The 21876-nt window shown below is 50.3% G+C and overlaps 1 protein-coding gene across 1 annotated transcript; it reads left to right on the forward strand.

The window, feature by feature from the left end:
- Positions 1–3618: 3618 nt before the first annotated feature.
- URM1 (ubiquitin related modifier 1) lies at positions 3619–20242 on the forward strand. The gene is made up of 5 exons (XM_065695757.1): positions 3619–3709; positions 6251–6321; positions 18153–18234; positions 19228–19276; positions 19991–20242. The coding sequence occupies exons 1-5, from the start codon at positions 3675–3677 to the stop codon at positions 20057–20059; spliced, it is 306 nt and encodes a 101-aa protein (XP_065551829.1). The 5' UTR covers positions 3619–3674; the 3' UTR covers positions 20060–20242.
- The last annotated feature ends 1634 nt before the right edge of the window (positions 20243–21876 follow it).

Here is a 21876-nt window from a genome sequence, read left to right on the forward strand (position 1 = left end):
GGGAGTGCCTGCACCTCGTCATCCTGAGAAGGAATGGGATCTTCCCTCTGCAAAGCAGGAAGGCTTCACTAGGGAAGCAAGTGTCTTTAGGGCTGTTCATGGCTCAGCTCCCGGTCAGCACAGGATGGCTGGGCCATCAGCAGTGTGAGGCTTGGGGAGCAGGGGATGGGACCTGCTCTGCTCTTTTCGAGCCTTGCCTGTCTTGTGGCAAATCCCACCTCCCAGAATAACCCAGGCTTTGGCCCTCTTTTCTCCTGCCACCCACAGCACAAATGATGCCAGGTGAGACTCTGGGGGAGATCCTGCAGTACAGACTGGCAAGCCCAGGAATAACAAGAGAAGGCAATTCTGTCAAGGCTTGGGGTATCCCCCTGCTCAGGAAGGGGATCTGGCCTGGATGTCCCCAGATCCCTTCAATAAACAATCCCAGGCTTGTGAAATGGGATGTGATCCCTGTTATATCGCATCCTCCTCCTTATGGCACTGCCGTCCAATAGCCCCAACATCAAGGGTGCAGCGCAGCCCTTCCTAGGGATGCCAGCATCTTCCCAGCCAGAGCAGGAGGCAAGGCTCAGTCCTGGGCACTTCCAACCCCCTGCACACCCCAGCACTGTGCCATCAGGGCCACGGGGAGTGACGGTGGCGAGAGCCTTCCTCCTAGGGCCCGGCCATCCAAGTGGCCTCCAGCCTGTCTGCAGGAAGAGGCTAACAGCGGTCGGGCGAGCCACCTCCTCAGCTTTGAGTATCACTTTCAGCTATTCTGAAGGTTAAACGCCTGTTTAGAGCTCCCTATTGACGGTAGAGCCGGGGGTGCAGCATTGTGCAGGCGCCCTCCCGCTTTGTCTGCCCGCTTTCAGGGATGCCCTGAATGGGAAGCAGCCCCCCCGGCCCAGCACCCCGGCAGAAGGGCCGGCTCCTGGGGGAGAGCCGCTTCCTCCCGCCCTTAATGACATTCAGGCCTCCATCGGTTCAGCTCCCGCTTTCTTTCTGCTGCAGTTTAACCCGGGCACAGAGGCCGGGCTCCATCTTACTGATCTCTGCTTGACACCCAATTACCACATGAATGGGAGAGAAAGGCTGCAAAAGGCTTTAACTCCCACTGACCCTCCTTCCCCTCTGCCTGCTTCCCCCCCTTCTCCCCATCCTACCCCCTCGGCGGAGGGAGTTCAAAACTGAGACGGGGGGGAATCAAACAAAGCCCCGATCGAGGAAACCCATTGTCACCGCCTCCGCCATGGCTCCCCTTTCGCCAGCCATTGTTCGCCGGGCAGTTTGCCTTGCTGTGTGGAAGGATGCGAGCAGCTGTTGGTGCATTCCCCTGATGTTTTATGGAGAAATAATGGAACCGTCAGCTCGGGGCTCTCGGATAAAGCGTTTCCTCGTAGCGCTGGGCCTTGTTGTGTTTATAAACCATGTTATCCTCTAAAACGCGATGGAGACCTCAAGAGTCTCCTCCAGAGTAAACCCTCAGAGCGGAGATGGAGGCATGGCCCTCTCCTGCACTCAAAGGGAGAGAAAAAGTGTGCAAACAGCGGGGTTTAGACTAAAGCCAGGGCTGAGACAAAAGGAATTAACCCCTCCTTATTGCCGGGCTCAGTTTCCAACCTGTTCCTTTGTTTGGCACAGTTGGCTTTGCCAGAGCATCCTGCTCGGTTGCTGTATAACCAAGGCGAACACCACAGTGACCTGAGGATGGCCGGTCCTGCCCGGTGCCATTCCATGCTTGGGACTGAGTTAGGGATCCTCCATGGACAATTGGGTATAAAAAAGAAAAGTCTGGCTTAAGTAAAGCACAGTGGCACATCCTTGGGTTTGAGTAAGATGGCACGTTACAGCAAACCGTACCCGGAGCACGCATTCACAACGGGATCCTTGTCTTCACCTCAATTTGCTTTATGTACCTGCTTATCAAACCCCACCGATGTTTACAGCACTCAGAAACAACAAGGGCAGCATTACTCAAGGAGGTTATGTGCTTGCTCTCCCCATCCCCAAGCATGCGCCAAAGAATTTGGGATGCTCTGATTTCCAGCACGGAGATGGAACCAGCTCCTCTCCCAAGCACAGGATGTCTGTAAGACCATCCCCTACATCGCACATGCGCGCTGACTCTATTTCCAGGGCAATTGCTAACAGCAACCAGCTTTAAATGCTTGAATGAGCCAAACTGGTATTTACAGTTACTGTTCTCTTCCTTTTTAATTTCTTTTTGGGTTTTTTTTTCAGTACTAACACTAAATCTGTAATATTTTGTTGTATTTCTGTTACTCAGGAATCAAGATTCCTTTTATAAGCCAGGTCTCCTATTACTTGGCCTCAAAAACGATTCCTGGAAGCAAGAAGAATAGTTCGTGTAAAACCATAACTGCAAACACTGATTGGGAGTCCAGATTACCGGGTCCTCTGTATAGAGTGCTTCAGTCGTTTCTATAGTGTATAGAAGTAAGGTTTGGGTCTGAGGCTTCTTTCCTCAGCCAGTTTCCAGCACAACCAGTGCCATATCCTCCAAGATCCCCAAAACCCCCTTTGGGATTTAGAGACATTTCAAATCCAGCTGGAATTCTGTGGATGAAGACCACGGTCAACAGCTTCACGTCACCCCGGCAGCGATGGCAGCATTCATCTGTGCTGGGGACCGGCCTTTCCTGGGGCCCAGCCCGGAGAATGATCTCCTCTGAGAACAAAAGGCCATTACAAACACCACCACCTTCTGCTCTCGGGGTTAGGCATACTCTGACCCCCGTTAGCATAAACCAAGAGCAATCTGTCTGCGGAAATTTACGCCCCTCACACATCATGCACCGGGTGTATGCTGTATATATTACACTGCTATGTGCCCGTGTGCAGATATAAGTGCATACGCTAACACACAGAGGGAGGGTTCAGGGGTGCAGCCCAGCGCAGCTCCATGCTGAGGGGGGACAAGAGCCTGCGCCATCGCAGCCCCAGCTGTCACCACCATGGCTGCATCACGCCCGGGTCCCTGCTTCCCCCTCTGGAGACGGGAGGGGAAAGCAAACAGGGAGCAGATGTGAGCCGCGCTGGTTAACGGGGGTGCCGAGCCGCTGCCTCCTCAGGCGCATCTCCATGGCGGTGACAGGAGCGCGTCCGCACCACACGTTTAAATGAGGTTGGGTTCGTGCAGCCCTTGTGCAGCTCTGCCCCATCCCTGGCAGTGCTCGAGGCCACGTTGGGCACAGGGGCTTGGAGCACCCCGCTCGAGTGGAAGGGGTCCCTGCCCGTGGCAGGGGTTGGAGCTGGGTGAGTTTCAAGGTCCCTCCAACCCAAACCCAAAGAGCCCACGGTGAGGGCACAGCTCAGCAGGCACAGGCCGCCCTTCCAGCAGCGCTAAGGGGAGTCTAAGCCCGGCCTGAGCCCCGCTGCGGGCTCCCCTCGGTGCAGGCCCCATCGCCGAGCCCCGCTGCGGGCTGCCCTCGGTGCGGGCCCCATCGCCGAGCCCCGCTGCGGGCTGCCCTCGGTGCGGGCCCCATCGCCGAGCCCCGCTGCGGGCTGCCCTCGGTGCGGGCCCCATCGCTGCTCCCCGCTGGAACCCGTCAGGCCGCACGGCCGCCCCCCGCCTCGAACCGCCGTTGCCAGGCAACGCGGCGCGGCCGGAAGCCGGCGCGGTACTTCCGGCGCGGCCCTTCTCGCGCGGCGACCCCGCCGTTACCAAGATGGCGGCGCCCGTGTCGCTGCAGGTGGAGTTCGGGTGAGCGCTGGGCGGCGGCGGGGCCTGGGGAGGCAGTGGGGGCCGGGGGCCGGGGAGGGGACCGGAACGGGCCCCTCGGTGAGGCGGAGCCCCTGTGGAGGGCGGCGTGTGCGGCCGCGACCGCCGTGTCTGGGCCCGCGGGGCTCCGGGGCTGCGGCCCGGGGGGGCGGGCAGCGCCGGGGCGGTTTCCTCGCCCGGGTGGAGCGGCCCTGCCCTGTTCTGAAGGGAGGCGGCGACACGGCCTCGCCTGCGGCTGTGCGAGCGCCTCGTACCAGCGCTTTCCTTTCTCCCCTTCCAACCTTTGCTTTCTCTAACGATTAAAACGATTTATTAAAACCTTCCACTCGTTTTCCGGCTTTTTTTCCTCTGTATTTCTGTGTGTGCAGGTGTGCCTGCGTGTGTGCGCGCTTCGTGTCTCAGTTATTTCAGGGTGAAACAGCCTTTGTAGCGCTTCGGGTTTCAGGTCTTGGCTGCCGTAGGATCCGCGTTGCTCCCCAGCGCTGGCGCTGGGAAGTTCAAGTGTTTGCAGTGGAAGCCAGTGCATATTTGTGGAAATACTCGTGTTATTTTCGTTAAAGCCTCCTTTTAACGGCAGCTAAAAGGCTGCTCTTTATTCGCCTTTTCCCACCCTTTCACAGCACAGAAATGCCATAACCCCTCAAATGCTCTTCTCCTGAAGAATCCTTTCCTCAGTCTTTCCCACTTCCAGCTGCAGGAACTCTCCTAATTTTTCCCAGAAGAGTGAGATGCATTTTTGCTCCCCTTGGAAATGCATAAATGAGCTCTCTATGTAGGAATCGCAGCTGAGGTCCCCACGGCTCGCGCATTACAGAAGGACCTTATCTTGCAATCTACATTTCCCGCTGTAACAAAGCGTGACCTTGTTTTCGTGACATCAAAAAATGTTTTTCATATAATCCTTGTCACTTGTCCCCTCGCATGAATCCCCCCTCGTGCTCATAATCACCGCTTCAATTGCCACATAACTATTTTTTGTGTGAGCTGGGGGAAGGACACCAACAGAGTGCTCTTTAGGAGCCTCGCTGCATATAAGTAATGCTGCCGAGGGCATAACAAGGCTTCTGTTGTGCTCTTCCATTGCAGAGCCAAGGAAACCTAGTGGGGCATTTTGAGATATTGGATTTAAAGGAGCTTTGGAACGTCTGGATGTGTCTTTTGTTGATAGTTTAGGTGGGGATTATTTAGTTTAAATACTTCTCTTTCTTGTGCTGCTTCCCAAGGGATGTGAGGCACCAATGAGTTTCCAGGCAGTAACTTCCTAAGGTTATCTTTCTAAATTAATCAGTGTTTGAAGTTGGAAGAACGTTTTGCCACAATTATAAACCCTTTGAAATCAGCTTGGTCATTTTTCTACCTCAGTTGGGTTTCAAATGAGTTGAGGTTTTTGAGAGCTTCCTAATTGTTAAAGCTTTGGCCATCCTGTTCAGTCTAGAGTGAAGAGTTTGTTCTATCTGCTTGTATGTCCCATGTCTTAAATTAGCACTCGTTTATTATCCGTGGCCTTACTCACATGATGAAGTTTCACAATCTAAGGCTGAGTTTGTCCTGTGGCCTCACAACATCAGGAAAACTGCTTGATGTTTGTAAAGCTCCAAGTTTCCACAGCTGTCCTTTGGGCAGAAAAGGGGCGTCTTGAGGAGCTCCTGACCCTTGTGAGTTGCAGTTCCAAACAATGAAGGACTTTTTGGAACAGCCTAAAGGAGATGAGGTACCTGGACCCAATTTAAATCCCATTCTTTTGAGGTCCTCCTGTACTTCCAGCCTCTGCATGTTTTGCTCATACCAGAGGCCATCAGTGAGTTATCTGAGGCTGATCCCTCAGTACGTTCTGGCTGTCAGAAGAGGGATGTTCATCAGGTTGTTCAGTGGAGGATTGTGTGTTTGTTTATTCATTTTCACTTACCATCGTTGTCATTTGCTTCTCCCACTCAAGTCCCTCCCGAGAGGGAATGTTCTGTAGCAAGCAGATCAAGAAGAGGTTGCCAGGGCTCAGGGATGCTGGCTCTGGTTGCTGCGTAACCTTCTGTGAGTCATTTCCTCTCTGTTCACAAGTGGAAATAGGGGATTATTTAGAAGGATGATACAGTTCTGTTAAAGGCTTCGAGGCTTGTGGCTATAAAAGGTGCTGGGGACGAGAGACGTGGGATGTCATGTGGTGGCTGTAATACTGTTTGGGCTGCAGCAGTGCCGACAGCTGGAGGCGTTAGGCTGGATGCTGCATGGCTGTTTGTTAGCGCATTGAACTGGGAACCATCTTCCTGTTCTGCTGGGATGATGCCTGGCACCGTGGGGTTCTGGCCCTCAACGGAGCCTCCTGTGGTAGCTGGCGATGGGAGATGGCAACTTCCCCTATGAACGTGTGGTTTGCAAGAGGAGGAAAAAGACAAAGAGAATCCTGTGCTAAATATAGGCTGTGTCATTTGTTTTCTCCGTTTTGGCATCTATGTAAATCGCCTCTTTTGTACTGTTTTCTTTTTGACAATAAAGCAAAATCTCAGTGGTTCATTGTTTTTATTTCAGAGGTGGTGCAGAATTCATGTTCGATGGTGTCAAAAAGCATCAGGTGACTTTGCCCTGTCAACCAGAGCCTTGTGAGTATCAGAACCTGTTGGATAACTTGAAAGAATGACAACAAATGAAACAAAGCTGGTTTTTAAGGCAGTTTCATGAGTTGGCAACAAGAACTGATGTATTTTAAAAGCACTTTCAGGCATGCTGTGGATCACATAGCTTGGCACAAAACAGTCCTCAAAGTAAATACCAAGCAGAAATAGTCAGAGCATCTTTCCTCTCCTCTAAGCACTTATGTTTTGCCTTAAGACTTTTTCCTCCTTCCTTCTGGGTAGACAACAGCGTCTGATTGCTTCCATCAAGTCTACATTTGTCTTGCTTGAAAACACCAATAACCTCTTCTCTCTGTTTTTTTCTTGGCTGTCCTGAGGTTTTCAAGAGAGACATAAGTGTGTGTGCATGTATATGTAGTGAATAGATGCATGGGGGTGTGTATAGCAGTGTAACATAAACGCATTTTATCTACTAATTGAACTTACAAGTATATGTACTTGTTCTTTATTAACTATGCAGTTGAAAATGGCAAAGCTAACACTTGAATGTGATGCTGAACATCCTGTCTATAGCCTTCCCTATGATAGAGAATAGGACTTGAGTGTCGCAGTGATAAACAGTCATCATTTCAGGTTTGTGATTTGGAGTATCAGCACTGAGAAGTGCTGTACTAACTCTCGTTTCTCCTGATGCGTGTACATAACTTCAGTTGCAACATAATTTTGCCTCAGGTATGCTTTGAATTCTCCCAGCTAGAGAGCAATGCTTTGTGCTATTTGAGAGTGGGATTAGAAAGCAAAATAATACAAAGCATCAGGGAATGTTAACAACTAATATCTCATGAATGGCTAATACTGTAATATATGTGCTGTGAACATTCAGGCCTGAAATCTTCTTGCCATGCCTGGAAGTAATTAGAGATTGATAAAAGTGCTTTTGATGCTTGGACACAAGTATGTGTAATTCAGATGTAATAGGAGCACTGGAATAGTGTGTTACCTCGTGGTTAAGACAGGGACTAGGGATCCAGAAACATGACCTCATACTGATTTGCTTTGTGAGTTTAGTCGTGTTGCTTAACTTTCCCCTGTTGCTAGTGAAGTAGTAGTGCTGCTTTCATGTGTCGCAAGAGAATTCAGCGTTAAATTCCAGCGCTGTTCAAGCGCTTAGGATCCTGAAATGGAAAGTAGTAAAGAAATGACAAAACACTCATTTAGTCGGTTTATAAACTTCAGGGCCAGAGCGTAATTTTCTTCAGTGTTCTGTAAATTTAAAATACCCACTGATATGCGTCGAGGCATTGGTGGAGTTCAGATCACAATCAGATCCTCAGAAAGATGGGATTATTACGTGAGATGTTTATTTCTGCCAGGGGAAGAGGGGAATTAATATCAAAGCATGATTCTTCCAGCCCGATGGTTGTCAGTGGTGCAGTTGTATGTGGCCTAATCCGTTCCCACTCGAAGTCGGAAGACTTCTGCAGACTTCACTGGGAGCTTGGTTTATCCTAAAGGATAGATCTTTCCCTGAAGATCTGGCTCAGTCTCAGGGTTCAGACTCATGATCTCCAGTGGCTCATTCCAGGTTCATCTAACACATTATTGCTCCCAGCTTTCCAGGCTGCCTTGTTCTTCAGATGCTGCTATTCCTGTATCAGGTGTGGCAGAATGGACAGTGTGCCCCCTTGCCAGCTCCCCCCATTTGCAGCCTCCTGTTTTTATGTGCATTGAGTGACGGGGGGGGTCAGCTTTTGGGTTAAATTGTGAGGCTTCTGCTATAGTGACATTTACACCCAGCGTGGGGGTGGGGGAGGGAGATGTGGGGTTGATGTCTGATATCTGGAGATGCTCCTCAAAGTATTTCCAGATGGGAATTACGTTGTAGCGGTGAGGAGTCAGTAGAATCACATCAGAAACATGTGAATAAGGAATTTGGTGAATTCCTGCAATTTTACATTGTTCCTAATGCCATGTGTTTTCCTCATTCACATTAAGAAACATTAACTCACCCCTTTCTGGGTAAATAAAGATATATGTACTATGTTCCCTGCTGCCCTTGTGCAGCCAGAGTGACAGTGATTAGAGAAATAAACCAGCTCAGTTATATCGGTGTATCCTGTTGCTTACCTTACCCCCTACATCCGTCACTTAATACTCTGGGGAAAGAGCTGTAGTATGAGCAGTACTTGAAGACCTATACTTCTAACCCCATTTTAACTGATTTCATTAGCCATCAGGCTTATTTTGGGCCATTTTGGCCTCTCTTACCTACTCTTCTTCTCTTTCTAGGTTATTTTTGTCTTTGTCCTCCTTTTTGCAGAGCAGCTACTTCTCTCTGGGACATTGGGCCCAGCTATGTTTTAATTGTTTAGGCATTTTTATATCTATCCCAGAGGTGAGGGGAGGTGGAAAATGATATGAAGAGATATTGACATGGATAAACCAAGGTGTGCTCCATAGTTGACAGGGTAGTGTTCTCTGAGTGATAATAATGTTGGACAAATTCTTACGTGGTTGTTTCCTTTTTCCTGGTCACAGGCACTAGGTCAAAAGTAGGTGGGTTCCAGAGCCAGTTAACTTTTACAAGAAGATTTGATTCTCTGTCTTTTTCTGAGGCGTAGAGATGGGCTCCTGGAGGGATTCGGAAAGGCAGGAGGAAGAAAGCTGCAAATGGGACAAGAGCAAACCACAAGGGGTACAGCCATGTGGTGGGACCTATTTTTGTTATCCAAGGGGCTTTTTGTATCCTAACCAGTAAGAGAGCAGTCCTTTATTTCCAAAGCAGAACTCGCCTAGCCTACATGGTGAAGTTTTGAAGTAGGAACTGAAAGAGGCGTGATCCATGGCACAGGGAGACAGATTTACATCAGCCACACTTTGTGCTGGACGGTGTCATCTTTTAGAGCAGTTGCAGAAAGAAGACCTCAAGTTAAACAAGAATCTTGTCCCAGATTGCTGGCTATTTGGATGATCTCATTGATAAATTTGTCAGAGGATCTGAGGGCATTATGCCCTGTTGGTTTATTCTGCATAAAGACTGTGTGTGTGGGAGAAAGCTGAGGGAATAGTGGTATTTGTCACATGGAGAGAGGATTAAATTGGCAGAGAAATCAACTTTATTTGCAAGCATCTAAGAAGCTATTAGAGACAATGGAGCATAAAAGAGAGAAACCCTAAATTAAAAACTGAAAATGTATTTGGCAGCCTCATCCTGAAATAAGCCACAGTAATTTAAGCAAGTGCTCCAGTAATCAAATAGGTCATTGTATGACTGCTCTGCAAGAGATGCCGGAGCTCCTTCCTCCATCTCGCTGGGACACACAGTGGTGGATTTGTCTGTGGCCAAGTGAGTTGCATGGAGGCTGTTGGAAGGGTAGGAAGTCCCTGGCATTGTTTAACCCTTGTAGCCAGTTCAGGTTTAGCTCGGCAGCATCGTGCTGATGAAGAGGTTTTACAAAACCTCTCTGCTGTGCTGCCTGCTGGATGCTGCATCTAGAGGCTGGGGCTGGTTGTAGAGTCCCTGGCAGTTGTGCTGCTCAGCTGCTGATCGCAGACCTTTGAATTCCAACTTCTCTTGTGGCTCCAGTGGTGGGACTTGTGTTTTGGAGGGGCAGTGACCAGTTACAGCAGCGATCACTTGGACCTGGGGTAATCCCAAATTCACTGTGTGTTTTGGCATTTACAAGTCTGGAAGGATACATTTTTAATCAGTGTCTTTTGGTGATTGTTTGTGGCTTCCCTTTACCAAAACCCCAGGGAAAAAGCCTGTGGCCTAATATTTATTTCTTTTTTTTAAGAGGAAAAATTATCTGCCAAGTGCTGCTTGTGTTAAATCCCTGTAGAGAAAAGCATGGTCTGCTCCTCAAGAGCTTAGCTTTCTAGGGGCCTTGTTCCGCACAGCATGGAGGGAGTTGGGAGCATTCATCTTCTCAGAGAAGAGCCTGGGGATCTCAGGAGATCAGACCTGTGTTACAGGCAGAGTGGCTTAAAAAGTACAGCATGGCCCGTGGTCAGAGTTGACTGGGTGCTGTGCCAAAACAAGGTGTAAAATCAAGAGCAGTAGCTGGCATCGCTTGTATGTAAATGCCCAGTGCTGTTGGTAGGTAGTATGCTGCAGTTAAGTTATTAATATTCTGGAATGCTTTTATTGCTCTGTTTATTATTCCTAACATTTTAGAAGTTGCTCCAAAGAGAGAATAAAAACATATTTGGTAATGCAGTTATTAGAATGATAAAAAAAACATAGCTCTATGGAACTTCATGCAGTCACATCTTTAACCACAGTGCATGGTGCTCACAGGTCTCGGAGGAGTCTGGGGCTATTCGTCGACTTGTGCATCTCTCTTAGGCAGGGTATATATATTGTTGGCAAGGAAAGAGGACTCTGTGGGATGCTCAGGGTGGGACCTGAGGCTGGACAAGCTCAGCTCTGGATCCTGCCTGCTCTTTCTAGTGATCAGCGTGAGCAATCATGTTTGAATCGCTGGGAGCCTGGTGGGATGCTGCTAGGCTGCCATCACCACTGTGATCAAGCGGTCCCCGCTGTGCTTGCAGTCATGGTGTGGGACTCGGCCCTGGGTCACTGTCCCAGCTTCTGCACAAGGAATGAGTCCTTCAGAGAGAGCAGAGAAACAACCATGTGCCCTCACCAGAGCAGTGCCAGCACTCACCCAGGAGGCCATGGAGCCATGTTACCAGCGCGGCTCATCCCAACTCCTTGTGGAAAGAGCTTCCCAGGCATCCAAAACCCAGCTCTTGTGTGTGACCAAATCCCTGGGATAACAAAGCCCGGCTGTTCCACCCTCCTTCCCAGCCGCTGTATTGCAGCGCGGACACCTAGCAGGATAACCTTTCAGTGCCGGCACACTCCCCCCCTGCCCTGCTCTGTCTTTTCTCTCGGTGGGATTTGCTGTGCTGACAGCACTGTTCAGAGGGTGGCAGCGGAACAGGGCTTGGGAGGAGGATCCGGGCCCTTTAAACCGCTTAGCATGCGGTTCACACGGCTCCGGGCCAGCTGTTCCTTTCTCCTCCTGCCCTCACTCGCAGGAGTTGTTTGCTGAGCTCAGAGCTCCTGTGCAAAATTGCTTTTCAAAAGAGCCACTTTCTGCTTAATTAAACAATGAGCCGCCGTCCCTCTGCACATCTGTAAAGCTCCCTCTGCAGCCCCTTTATCCCACAAACTGCTCCATTCTTACCTCCATTCACTTGTAAATCTTACCCCCCTTCTCCTCCACCCTGATCATCTCACTGGCCCTTTCTTTTCCCCTTTCAAGTAAGACTGAGGGGGCTTGGAGTATCTGTGGGGGTGGCTGGGTTGGGTGGGTGGACAGGAATCGGTTTAATGGTGCTTGCCCTATATGAAAGTCTAATAATAGCAAAGCAGATCTCAGCCTGAAAGTGAGAGGTGAGGGCTGGACGCTGCACGATTTCTGTGTGTAGAGCAATAAAATCTCAGCAGTTCGTGAGCCGAGACATTGACTCATCCTGCAGCCAGAGGGGACACCAGCCACCAGCCAGGCTGGGAGGGGGGCGAAGGATTGACTTGAAGGCGCTTTCTGATCCAGCTGGCAGTGCCAGGGAGAGCCCAGCCCGAGGGATTCCCTCGGCCAGGCTGCGTGTGGGGCAGTGCCAGGCTGCCAGGGAATCCCTCTGCACGCTGGCAGCAGCAGCCACCTTCCTCTGGGGTCTCGCATCAGCTCTGTTGTCACAGGGAGAATGTTCTCCTCTTCCACCCTCGCTGTGTGTGCACAAGCACAAAACCCGGGAGCTGGGGAAATAGGAGAGAAGGGAAATGTAAGTCCTGATGTGTTTTGGCAGAGCTCTGTGCCATGGTTAGTAATGCAATCTCTGAATTGTCGTCCTGAGCAGCTTAGAAAAAATTAACCAGCACTATTCAAGGTTAAACAGGATAAATGGATGGAAAAGTGATGAGGTGGGCTATCTCCTTTATCATTGGGAAGGACAGATTATAGCCAGGGTGACGCAATATCATCTAGCAGAGATTGATAGGGAGGAATGAAGAAATGGGAGTTTGGTGCATTAGCAGAAGATTTCTGACTGCAAAAACTATTTGACCGTGGCACAGTCTCCTTGGGGTTTGGTAGCAGGTCTACATTGCTCAAGCATCTTAAAATCAGAGTGGGAAAGGCTTGGGATGGTCTTTTGTTGGGAATCATTCTGCAGTGACAGAGGGAGAAGATCACGGGACCTGTTAGTGGGGTATTATTTGTAGTGTCTGCAATTCCCAATCTGGAATCCTTCCTTTGACAATTTGGAACGAGAGGCAAGACCCTGGGCCAGCAGTAGGGATCTGTGATCCTAATTAAAAGAGACAGTTTGGTGCAGTGGCGTTTGTTTGGGAGCCTGAAGTGACAATAGCGTTGGGTGTTACGGGATTAGATGCTCTGACTTTGGGAATGAGTAGGGATTAGGTTTACCCTGAGAATCAGCTCAGAGCTGCTTTTTCTGTCCCAGGAGCTCATGGGTCTGGAGGCCTGCTGCTGGCTGGCGAGTGGGATTGGAGATCCCTTGAACTTGTGTTCTCCTACCAGCAACCTGTGGGGAGTGGAGGATCCCAGGCAGCTCCTCTCTAGTTCATGAGCGTTGTGATTAAAACCTCAGGGCTGGGTAATGGCTGGGATCCGAGTCTTCACTGCTAACAGGAGAGGGCTGTGAAAGACCTCTGAGATCCCTTCCCCTTTTGTGGGCACAAGAAAACGAAGAGCAGCGTTGCTCTTATAGCCGAGAAGTGAGAGGAAGATGTCACAACACAGTTAAAAATTAGAGAAGCCAAGACCTTGGTGTTTGTTTGGAGCAGACAAGAACGGATAAGAGCAATGATTGGGATTCTCTTACGTCTGGCTGTAGTTATCCCCTAATTTTTTCCCTAGCACTTAAATCACTGCCCACTCCAGTGCATGGCAGGGTTGGCTTGTGTATTTGTCAGGGAAAATGGATGTTGCACTTGCTGCAGAATCTTGCCTTGCTGCTCGCTCTGTGTTGTAGCGAACCCATTTGCCTGTGACTCCATTTATATCAGCTATTCCAGGTCTTCTTCTGCAGTTTATGGCACACCATCGTCTGCTTCAGCGAATGATTTGCATATCAGATGGGAGGCTGAAGGATCCCTTAGGTCAGGTTTTGTAACAAGCTCTTTTAGAGAGCAGATTCCTGGAGGATTCAATAGCAGAGAGGAGACGCGCACCTGGAGGGGCAGCAGGTATTGGGAGCTGGTTCATCTGTTTTAAAAACAAGCTGCTTCAGGCCAGGAAAAGGGGCATACAAATTGTCTTTCCATACATTTCCATGCAGGCAGGGGGAATAATGGCAGAGGAGCTGCAGGGAAGGGGCTTTGTCATGGTTACAGGCCGGTGGCTGAGAATGTGGGTGGAGCGGCGCTCGTCCAGAGTTAGTGACCTCAGCAAATTGGAGCTCAGCCATGGTCAGTATGATAAATGATCTTATTCTGGGTCAAAGAAATGGTACCCCACAGGGAGCTATCCGCAAGGGAAAGCGCTGTGCTCTTGCAGCACTGACCCCTTAGTGACCAGTGCTGCATATATCTTGTTTATTACGGACCAGAAGGGAATTTTCCATGGTTCAGCCTTTATAGGGCTCCCCTATTTCACACTTCTGCAGCCAAGGCAAGAAGATGGGTGTAATTACACCCTCTGGGTGCTCTTCGAGGCACTGTGTGCTTTGTGCAGGTTTATATGTGCATTTCAAGACAGGGGACATGGAGGTGTGTGGTCACTGCATGTGTGTGTGAGCCTGTCAGTGACCTGTGCAGCTCCCTGGGAGCTCAGAGCCCATCCTTGTCAACTGGGGTAATGGGTGCACAAAATCCTCCTGTGTTTCTGCACATTTATCAGTTCAGTGCGAGATCCTTCTGGTGCAACACCCGGCTTGGTGTGTTTCTTATTCAAGGCACCCGGTTTCCCACTGCACACAGCAAGTGTCCTCTTTGCTGATGAGTCTGTCAGGCCCAGGAGGTTTTATTGAGCTAGGGAAGATCTATGGATTCCAGCCCTGGGTTTGAGGGTGCAGATGAACCCAAGCTCCTATCGCAGGCAGTGCTAAAATGGAGTCGTAGCTGTGTTTCTCTTGCAGAGGAAGCTCAGCAGATTCTTCATCAAGGAGCAGTTGGGGTAATGCAGAAGATCAGGCCTTGGAGGATAGGCAAGAGGACGGAGCAGACTGCGCCGTGCTGTCTGCCACAACCAGGAGTGGTTGTGATGCAGCTGGGCTGCAAATGAGCCGAGGCTGTTGGGTTTTGTATGCACGCTCGCTGCAGATCCTGCATCCTGCCCGCTTGCGTGACAAGCCAATGACTCTGTGGCACTGCAAGCACACACTTGGTTTTCCTGAGCGCTGTGTTTCACTGCCTGCTTTGCTCTATGTGTGCATCGTGGATTCGAGCTCCCATCGGTGCACTTGAGCTAAAGCAGTTTTCTCAAACGTTTGCTGGGTTTCTGTATTTTGGTTTCCTAATGAACTTTAGATTGTTTTTCCTGTGAAGCTGCAGAGGTTTGAGGTGCTCTGAGCACAGGCAGCAGAAGCTGTCTCTGTATACAAGTAACACAGGGATTTCCTACCATGTGCTTCAGTCCCTCCTTTGCAGCTTGAGACTTATTTCAGCTTCCTTGGGTGGTTCTTGCCTCTCTGCTGATGCTGCCAGTGGTTAGTGATAGAGTGGGTTTTTTGGTGTGGATGTTTGTTTGCAGTGGATGAGACAGAGCAGGCTACCAAAAGGATTTCACTGAGACCATGCTGCAGTGATAAAAATGTGGCGTTACTGGGATTTGCTGCACTTGAGCTGGCGATGGGAGAATGAAATGCTGTGTTGTCTCAGAGCGCACCTGACCCTCACTCCTGACCCGAAGAGCTAGCTGCTTTCGCAGCCGAATGGCAGCACGTGTAGTACAACTGTGCTCTTGCAAACAGCCACTGCCTCTGTTTTGTGATGGGGACCAGCTTCTAAGCAACACAAGTGTGAGATTGCCATGGTTTAACCTGTCAGTGGATTTGGTGCCTGAGCAGGTTGAGATTTAATTCCTTCCTTATATGTCGTTTGTGGAGGACCTGCTGGTTTGCACAGCAAATCCTCAACCCAGGGAGCTGGAAACCTGTTAGACCCATAGTACAGCATCAGAAAGAAAATGTCTTAGGAACACTATGTATGTCAACTGCAAGAGATAAGCAGTTGTGCTATAATTTACCTCTTATTATTTCCATCATGATATCGCAGAGAGTCCTGAGCTGTTGATCAGGACTGCTGTTCGAGGCACTGAGCTGCAAGATGGCTTCTCCCCAGACCCCTTGCAATGGAAGTAATCTTGTTCCTTTTCAATACCTTCCTTGTGGGAGATGATTTTGGTGTGGCTCTGGTCATTTTTGATCCTTTACAATTGATTTGTTCTAGTTAGATTGGTGTATAGAGCATAGAGACATGAAGGGGGGGGAGGAATTCAATGCTGAGAAAGCAGCTGATGAAAGTATTATATCTAAAGGTTGGCTTTGAACAAGGGGGTCTTATTTTTTGTGGCTGTTTGGGGTGGGGAAGCTCCAGGCACCCACAGGGTTATCGGGTCTGGATTCTTCAGTGTGTGTAGGGAGGAATAAATGAATGTAGGCTCAGGTGGGGCTGAAATGAGCATTTATTATGGAAGGAGTAGGGGTGAGTCTTGCAGCTCAGCCTCGAATAAATCAGTCCTCTCTCCATCCAGGCTGCTTCTAGGTGGCTGTCTTTTATCCAGCTGGTGCAGCGTGGTTCTGTTTAAATGATCTCTCCTGAAAGGTCCCAGAGGAAAGGGCTGCTTATTCCACGCGAGGAGAATGGTATCTGGCACAGCTCATTGTTGTGTGCCCTGCTGCAAGTGCATAAATATGAAACAGCTCGCGGGCGCTGCTGCGCTGGGGCTGGGGTCCCCTTTGTGCCCCCCTCCTTCTCCTGAAGGCTCCTCTCCCATCTTCCTCTCTGCCTTTCATTGCTTGGTGATGGAGAGCAGGAGCCGTTTGGGTGTGAGATCCTGAGGGCTTTGCATTGCAGCAGCGGGTTTCGGGGGAAGGTGGATATGGTCGAGTCTTGTTCTGGTGGCTGCCTGACCGCTGGGGTGTACATACACCTTCTGAGCAGCGCTTGCCATCCATCCCCAGTGCACGTTGCTAGGAAAGCAGCAGAAAATGGTCTGTTTTGTGCTCTTAACTCATTACAAGGGAGCTGTGGGTTGGCCCCAGGCAGGTGATCCAGCTTGACAGGCGGTTTTAAGGCACAAAGCAGGTCTTTTTGCCCTGATCAGAGCAATCGAGTGCGGTGCTCAGAGGCAGCAATACCTGTTGTGCTCCCAGCGGCCCTGCGGTGGTGTGCCAGGGGGAAAGCTGCCATCCAGAGACACCCATGCTCTGCCAAACAGGGAGGGGGTGCAAAGGGAATCTCAGAGCATCCTCCTCCCCTTTTCCTTGGGAAAAGAGGACCCCATCTGCTGCGGATGGACACGTCCCCATTGCCTGGTTGATGTGCACCTGCCTATGCCAGATTCATCCCTGGTGTGGCAGAAGTGGTGGGGTAACGTTACCCAGAAGAACCCCAGCTCTGCTCTGTAGCATCCACAATCCCATAGAATCTTGGGATAAGGCAAGGGGTGAGTCGAGCCACTACACACACATTTCATTTTGCTGGTTATGAAGCAAACACATAAGGAATAGTACACAGAGCCTGAGTTTAGCTTAGAGAGCCGAGTGTGGAAAGGCTCCCTGTGACTACATCAAGAAACACGTGAGACAGACCTGGAAACCCATCCAGACATCCCCGCTCCTCCTGTGAGCGGGGCTCCAGCCCTCACTGGTGGATTTGTGCCTTCAAAAAGCTTCCTCACGCCTGGAAAACAAACAAAACTCTTTGGGGGCTTTCAAAGGGCTGTTTAAAGGAGCCCCGGGAGAATAACTGATTGTGGATTCAGAATGATGAAGTGGTTTGTGGAACAGTGAAATACAGAGGCAAATGCAGGAGAACTCCGCATTGCAATTTGTCAGCATCTCTAAACCCTATAACGGATTATTCCCCCCCCCCCCCCAGCCCCCCGTCACTCCTCACCTCTCCAATAGGAAATTAACCGATGCTATCACTAAAGAAATTGTTTTTGCCTCACAAAGTAAAATTGATACTATAAAAACCCGCCAGCAGTGTCTCCTCCTCCTTTTACATGAAGACAAATCCTTCCTGTCACCTACTGAAATGGAAAGATAAAGGCTGAGCTTTAATAAAGAACCTATAAGCGCAAAGTATAGAGGGAGGGAGCACCACGGCAGCAGGTGGGATGCTGAGGAATGTTCCAAGTGTTCAGAATACAACTACTGTGGCAAGTGCTTGTGTGTGTGTTTAATGCATGGTTGTGGACGTTCTGTGCCCCAGAACTCGTATTGCCAAGGGTTCGTGCTGGTTTTGGTACCCATAGTGTCTGCCTTTACTCCTTTCAGGTTCTTAGGCTCATTTGTATGGACTTTAAACACACAGAGAGTTAACAATCAATTTGTTAGGTAATAATGCAACAAGGAGGATATGGGATGTGTCAGTCTCCTGCTGGATCAGTGCTTCTGCATCCATTCTTTGTGGGATGCATTTTCTGCTGCCAAACCGTGGAGTTTGGGGCAGAGCCCTGAGCTCCTTCAAGGCAGAGCTGCCTGTTAGGTACTGCTAAAGGGGCAATCCCGTTGGGTGGGTTCTTTGAGTGGAGGTTTGCAACTCCCCTTCCATCCTGCGTGTTCCTCATCTCCTCTTTTGTGGATAAACAAGCACTTTGTTCTGGCATCAGCTCGGAGCTGTCAGCCAGTTTGTAAACTGCTGTCCTTTCCCCTTTCAGGGGATATCAGAAACCTGCTGCAGTGGATCAAAGAGAATCTGCTGAAAGATCGACCAGAATTATTTATGCAAGGGGAATCTGTGTAAGTACAGCTCTTCTGAATCCTTGTGGTTTTCTGTTCATCTCCACTGTTTGGGATGCGTTTTCCCTGTTGGTTTGAAGCAGCAAGTTAATGACAATGAAAACAAGGGATTTGCTAAAGTGATGGTGGGAGGTGTCCCACACTGCGCTGTTCCATAGAGACCCTCTTCTGCAGCCCTCACCCCAGCTCTTTAAACCCTAAACGTGAAGCAGAGCCACATATACTTCCTCTCTGTTGTCACCTGGAGCAGCATAGCGCATGTATCCTCAATCCAGGAGTTCTAACAGGTCTGTCCGTTCCCTGCTGACATCACTGGCACTGAAGCAGTCACTCGGAGAAATGCCAACAAATATTCCTTCTGGGAAATGTATTTTTATTGTCAAAATGGGGCCGACCTCGTGGAGGGGCGCGGGGGGAAGAGTGAAAAGCCAAGAGAAATGGAGCAGAGGGAGCTGTGCTGCGGGGTGGCGCTGGGGGTGCTGAGCATTCCTCACGGATCTCTGTGAGCTGAAGCGTGTGCCAGGTCCCCTGGTAACAGGAGAGACAATTGCAGGACACTGAAGATCAAAGAGGGGGGAATCCCTTTGCTCGGAATCAGGGGCTGGGAGTGGATCCCTGGGTGTTCAGTGCCTTTGGTAAGGGCACTGGGATGGCTTTCCCTACCTTCACATCGAGCTCTCTGCGCTCGACTGGAGTGCGTGGGTTTTAATTACCTGGCTTTCCTACATTGAAGGGCAATGTAGTCATCTCGGAGCATCCTCAGGAATGGTGCATTTTGATTCAAATGAGCTTTGGGATTGCTCCTGCCTCCCCTTTATTTGATCTAGAAAGGGCACAGACTGTACCTGTTTCCACCTCCGTGCTAGGATTCCTTTTTCTCTTTGGCTTTACAGGCAGTCAGCTTGTGATCTGTGCTCTAACATCCCTTGTTCTTAACGAGTTGTGTCGCTTTTTAGCAGCCCTGTATCCTAATTATTTCCCTCTGTTCTGCAGGAGGCCAGGAATTTTGGTGCTCATCAACGACGCAGACTGGGAGCTAATGGTCTGTACCCCTTCACTTTGACTTTCTTTGTTGAAAATATTACTCTTATCTGTTCTGTGGTTGCTCTCAGAGAAGCTCTTTCTGATTTCTTGCCCCAAGCAAAGCATCTCCTATTTGAAGGGGACGGGGCAGGCTGGGATCTCTCTCCCTGTATTGTGCTGGGGCTGTTTAGAAGCCTGGAGCCTTTCTCTAACCTGCTGAGGCTCATCAGCCAGGCAGTGTTTCCTTGTTTCCTGAAGAGAGATTCCCCCCCACACACACACGTTTTCCCTGGCCTCTGGCTGCAGGCAGGTCTCCCCCACACATGGGGTAACAGCATAGTGGGAACCAGGCAGCTCCACAGCCCCAAGCAAACCCCCTTCACCAGGGCAAGGTGCAGTGAAGCCCTGGGGAGATCTCTGCTCAACCAGACAACTGGTAAATATCTTTCCTCCTCAGCCCACTGTTGTGCTCAGACAACAAACAGCCACCAACCATAGTCCTGCCTCAGGCAACCACCAGTGCTGTCAAAACCCTGGTCCAGGAAGCGGTGTGGGATAATGAACATCAGTTCCTCTGATCTCTCACCTTTGCTTCCCTTAGGATGAAAACATCAGTCTATCCCCTTCTGCTCTCCCTAACGCTCACCATCGCTTTACGAGCTGTTTTCTCTTTACAGCCAGGATTTGGAAATGCCATTTCAACCATTTCTCATGTTTTTCCCTTGGCCTGCAGGGTGAGCTGGATTATAAACTCCAGGACCAGGATACTGTGCTTTTCATCTCGACACTGCACGGCGGGTGAACTCCTGGAAGAACAAGAGGATGTAAATCCAAATCCCTGAGCAAAAAATACCCCAAACAAAAACCTAAACCCAAAACTTGTTCTGAACTGCTTGTGCCCGATCTCTGCATCTTCCCACTGCCTTCATTCATTACTAGACATCAAATAAAGCCCTGCCAGCACGTGGCCTGCTCTCCATCACAACAGCATCCATCTTTTGGTCCTCATTTCACCTCTCCTGACTGCATTTCAAGGTACCCTAAAGACCAGAGAGCACCTGCAGCATGTGGGACTTTGGTTTTCCATGGTGGGAGGCAGAAGGGTGCTGAACCTCTAGTAGGATAACATGTCTTTGCAGGCAGCGAGGTGTGCTGGGGGATTGTGCCTACTCTGGAGCAAGGCTGGCGTGCCTCTGCCTTGGTGCTGGGAACTGGGGTTCTTTTAACACAATACTTGGTGTTGGTACAGTCTGTGCATCAGCCACGGGAAGGGCGAGAGGTGAAATACAAGGAGACAAAAGGTTACTAGTTTCTCTGTGAGGCAGCAGACATTACAGCTCCAGAGCCCTCTGCAGTGACTTTCCACTTGTAGTATTTATTTAGGGGAAATAGGAGGAAAACAGGCTTTTTTTTTAGGGTGTTTTTCTAATGCCTTAAACCTCTTTCATACCTGAGCTGAGGCAGAATAAAGTCCTAACCCAGGAACAATATCAATCTATAACCATTTGGTTAGAGGGGAAACAAACCCATCCCCGGCCTGAGACAGCACAGAGTGATAAGGGCAGCAAATTATCTTTCTGTCACCGTGATGGACAGAATTGATCAGCCTGCGCTGTGTTCTGGGCAGGCTGCTGCAGCCTGGCTGGGGAAGGACTGGGGCTGGAGATGCCAGACCCTGAAAGAAAGTCGGTGGCTTTTAACCCTTTCCATCAGTGGAGGGGAAGGCTTCTTACTGCGTGCCCCGAGGAAGTCCTGTGAGCGGGTGTGCATGGCTCTGCCTGGACACAGATGCTGTTTGCTTCCAGAAGTTTCCTTGGACAGCCGGGAGGCCACGGTGAGAGCAGAGGGAAGGGGCACCAACAAGTCTGTGCTGTGCGAGCTCCTGTCGGTGTCCAGCCAGGGTTATCCTTCCTGCGCTGCCCCTGCCCTGCTCACCAGCCTTTCGATGGTCGCAGCAGCGGCAGTCCCGGGGCTGCCGTGAGCTCAGCCAGCGCATCCCAGAGCTGATGGGTACCACGCGCTGCTCGCCCCGGCCTCCATCCCCAGGAGCTGCCGAGGAGGAGGAAGGTGGCAGCGAGCAGTGCAGTGCTTGGGCAGCCTGGCCTGAGACCCCGCGTGCTCCGTGCAAGGAGCCCTTCCCACCCTGCCTGACACAGGAATTACTCTGCCGAGGGAATGCCATAGAATGAATCCCTGTCTGACTCCTCCGGTGACTCCTCTCTCACGTTTACCCCACCATAACCCACTAACAGCACCCAGGATGCTGCTGCATCTGAGAAGCCCTAACTTCAAACCCGCTGCTGGTGACAAACCGAGATTCAGCCTTTTCCAAATCCAGCCGCAGCGACTTGAGTCCAGCTTGTGCCGCTTGTAAATGACACACACAGGCCAAAGGCTCTTCTCTGTCCCGAGTTCTCGGCCCTCAGCTTTGCTGGGCCGGGGCAGCGGAGGGGAGATTCCAAGTGATGGAAGGAGCTGGCTGAAAAACAACGAACCTGCGTGGAGCACGGCTTGAAACGACTGAAACCCAGGCGGGAAAAGGCAGGTTCGTCTCCAGCGCTACAGCCGGCCCTGGCTCTGCACCGTGTTTTGCCTTAGGCTGAGCTTCTCCATCCTTAT

Source organism: Lathamus discolor, chromosome 15 (assembly GCF_037157495.1).
Source record: "Lathamus discolor isolate bLatDis1 chromosome 15, bLatDis1.hap1, whole genome shotgun sequence".
Classification (NCBI taxonomy): Eukaryota; Metazoa; Chordata; class Aves; order Psittaciformes; family Psittacidae; genus Lathamus; species Lathamus discolor.

Coding starts and splice junctions, on each gene's coding strand:
- URM1 (XM_065695757.1), top strand. CDS start 3,675: ATGGCGGCGCCCGTGTCGCTGCAGGTGGAGTTCGG. Junction 3,710..6,250: donor TCGCTGCAGGTGGAGTTCGG/GTGAGCGCTGGG, acceptor TTTTTATTTCAG/AGGTGGTGCAGAATTCATGT. Junction 19,277..19,990: donor ACGCAGACTGGGAGCTAATG/GTCTGTACCCCT, acceptor CTTGGCCTGCAG/GGTGAGCTGGATTATAAACT.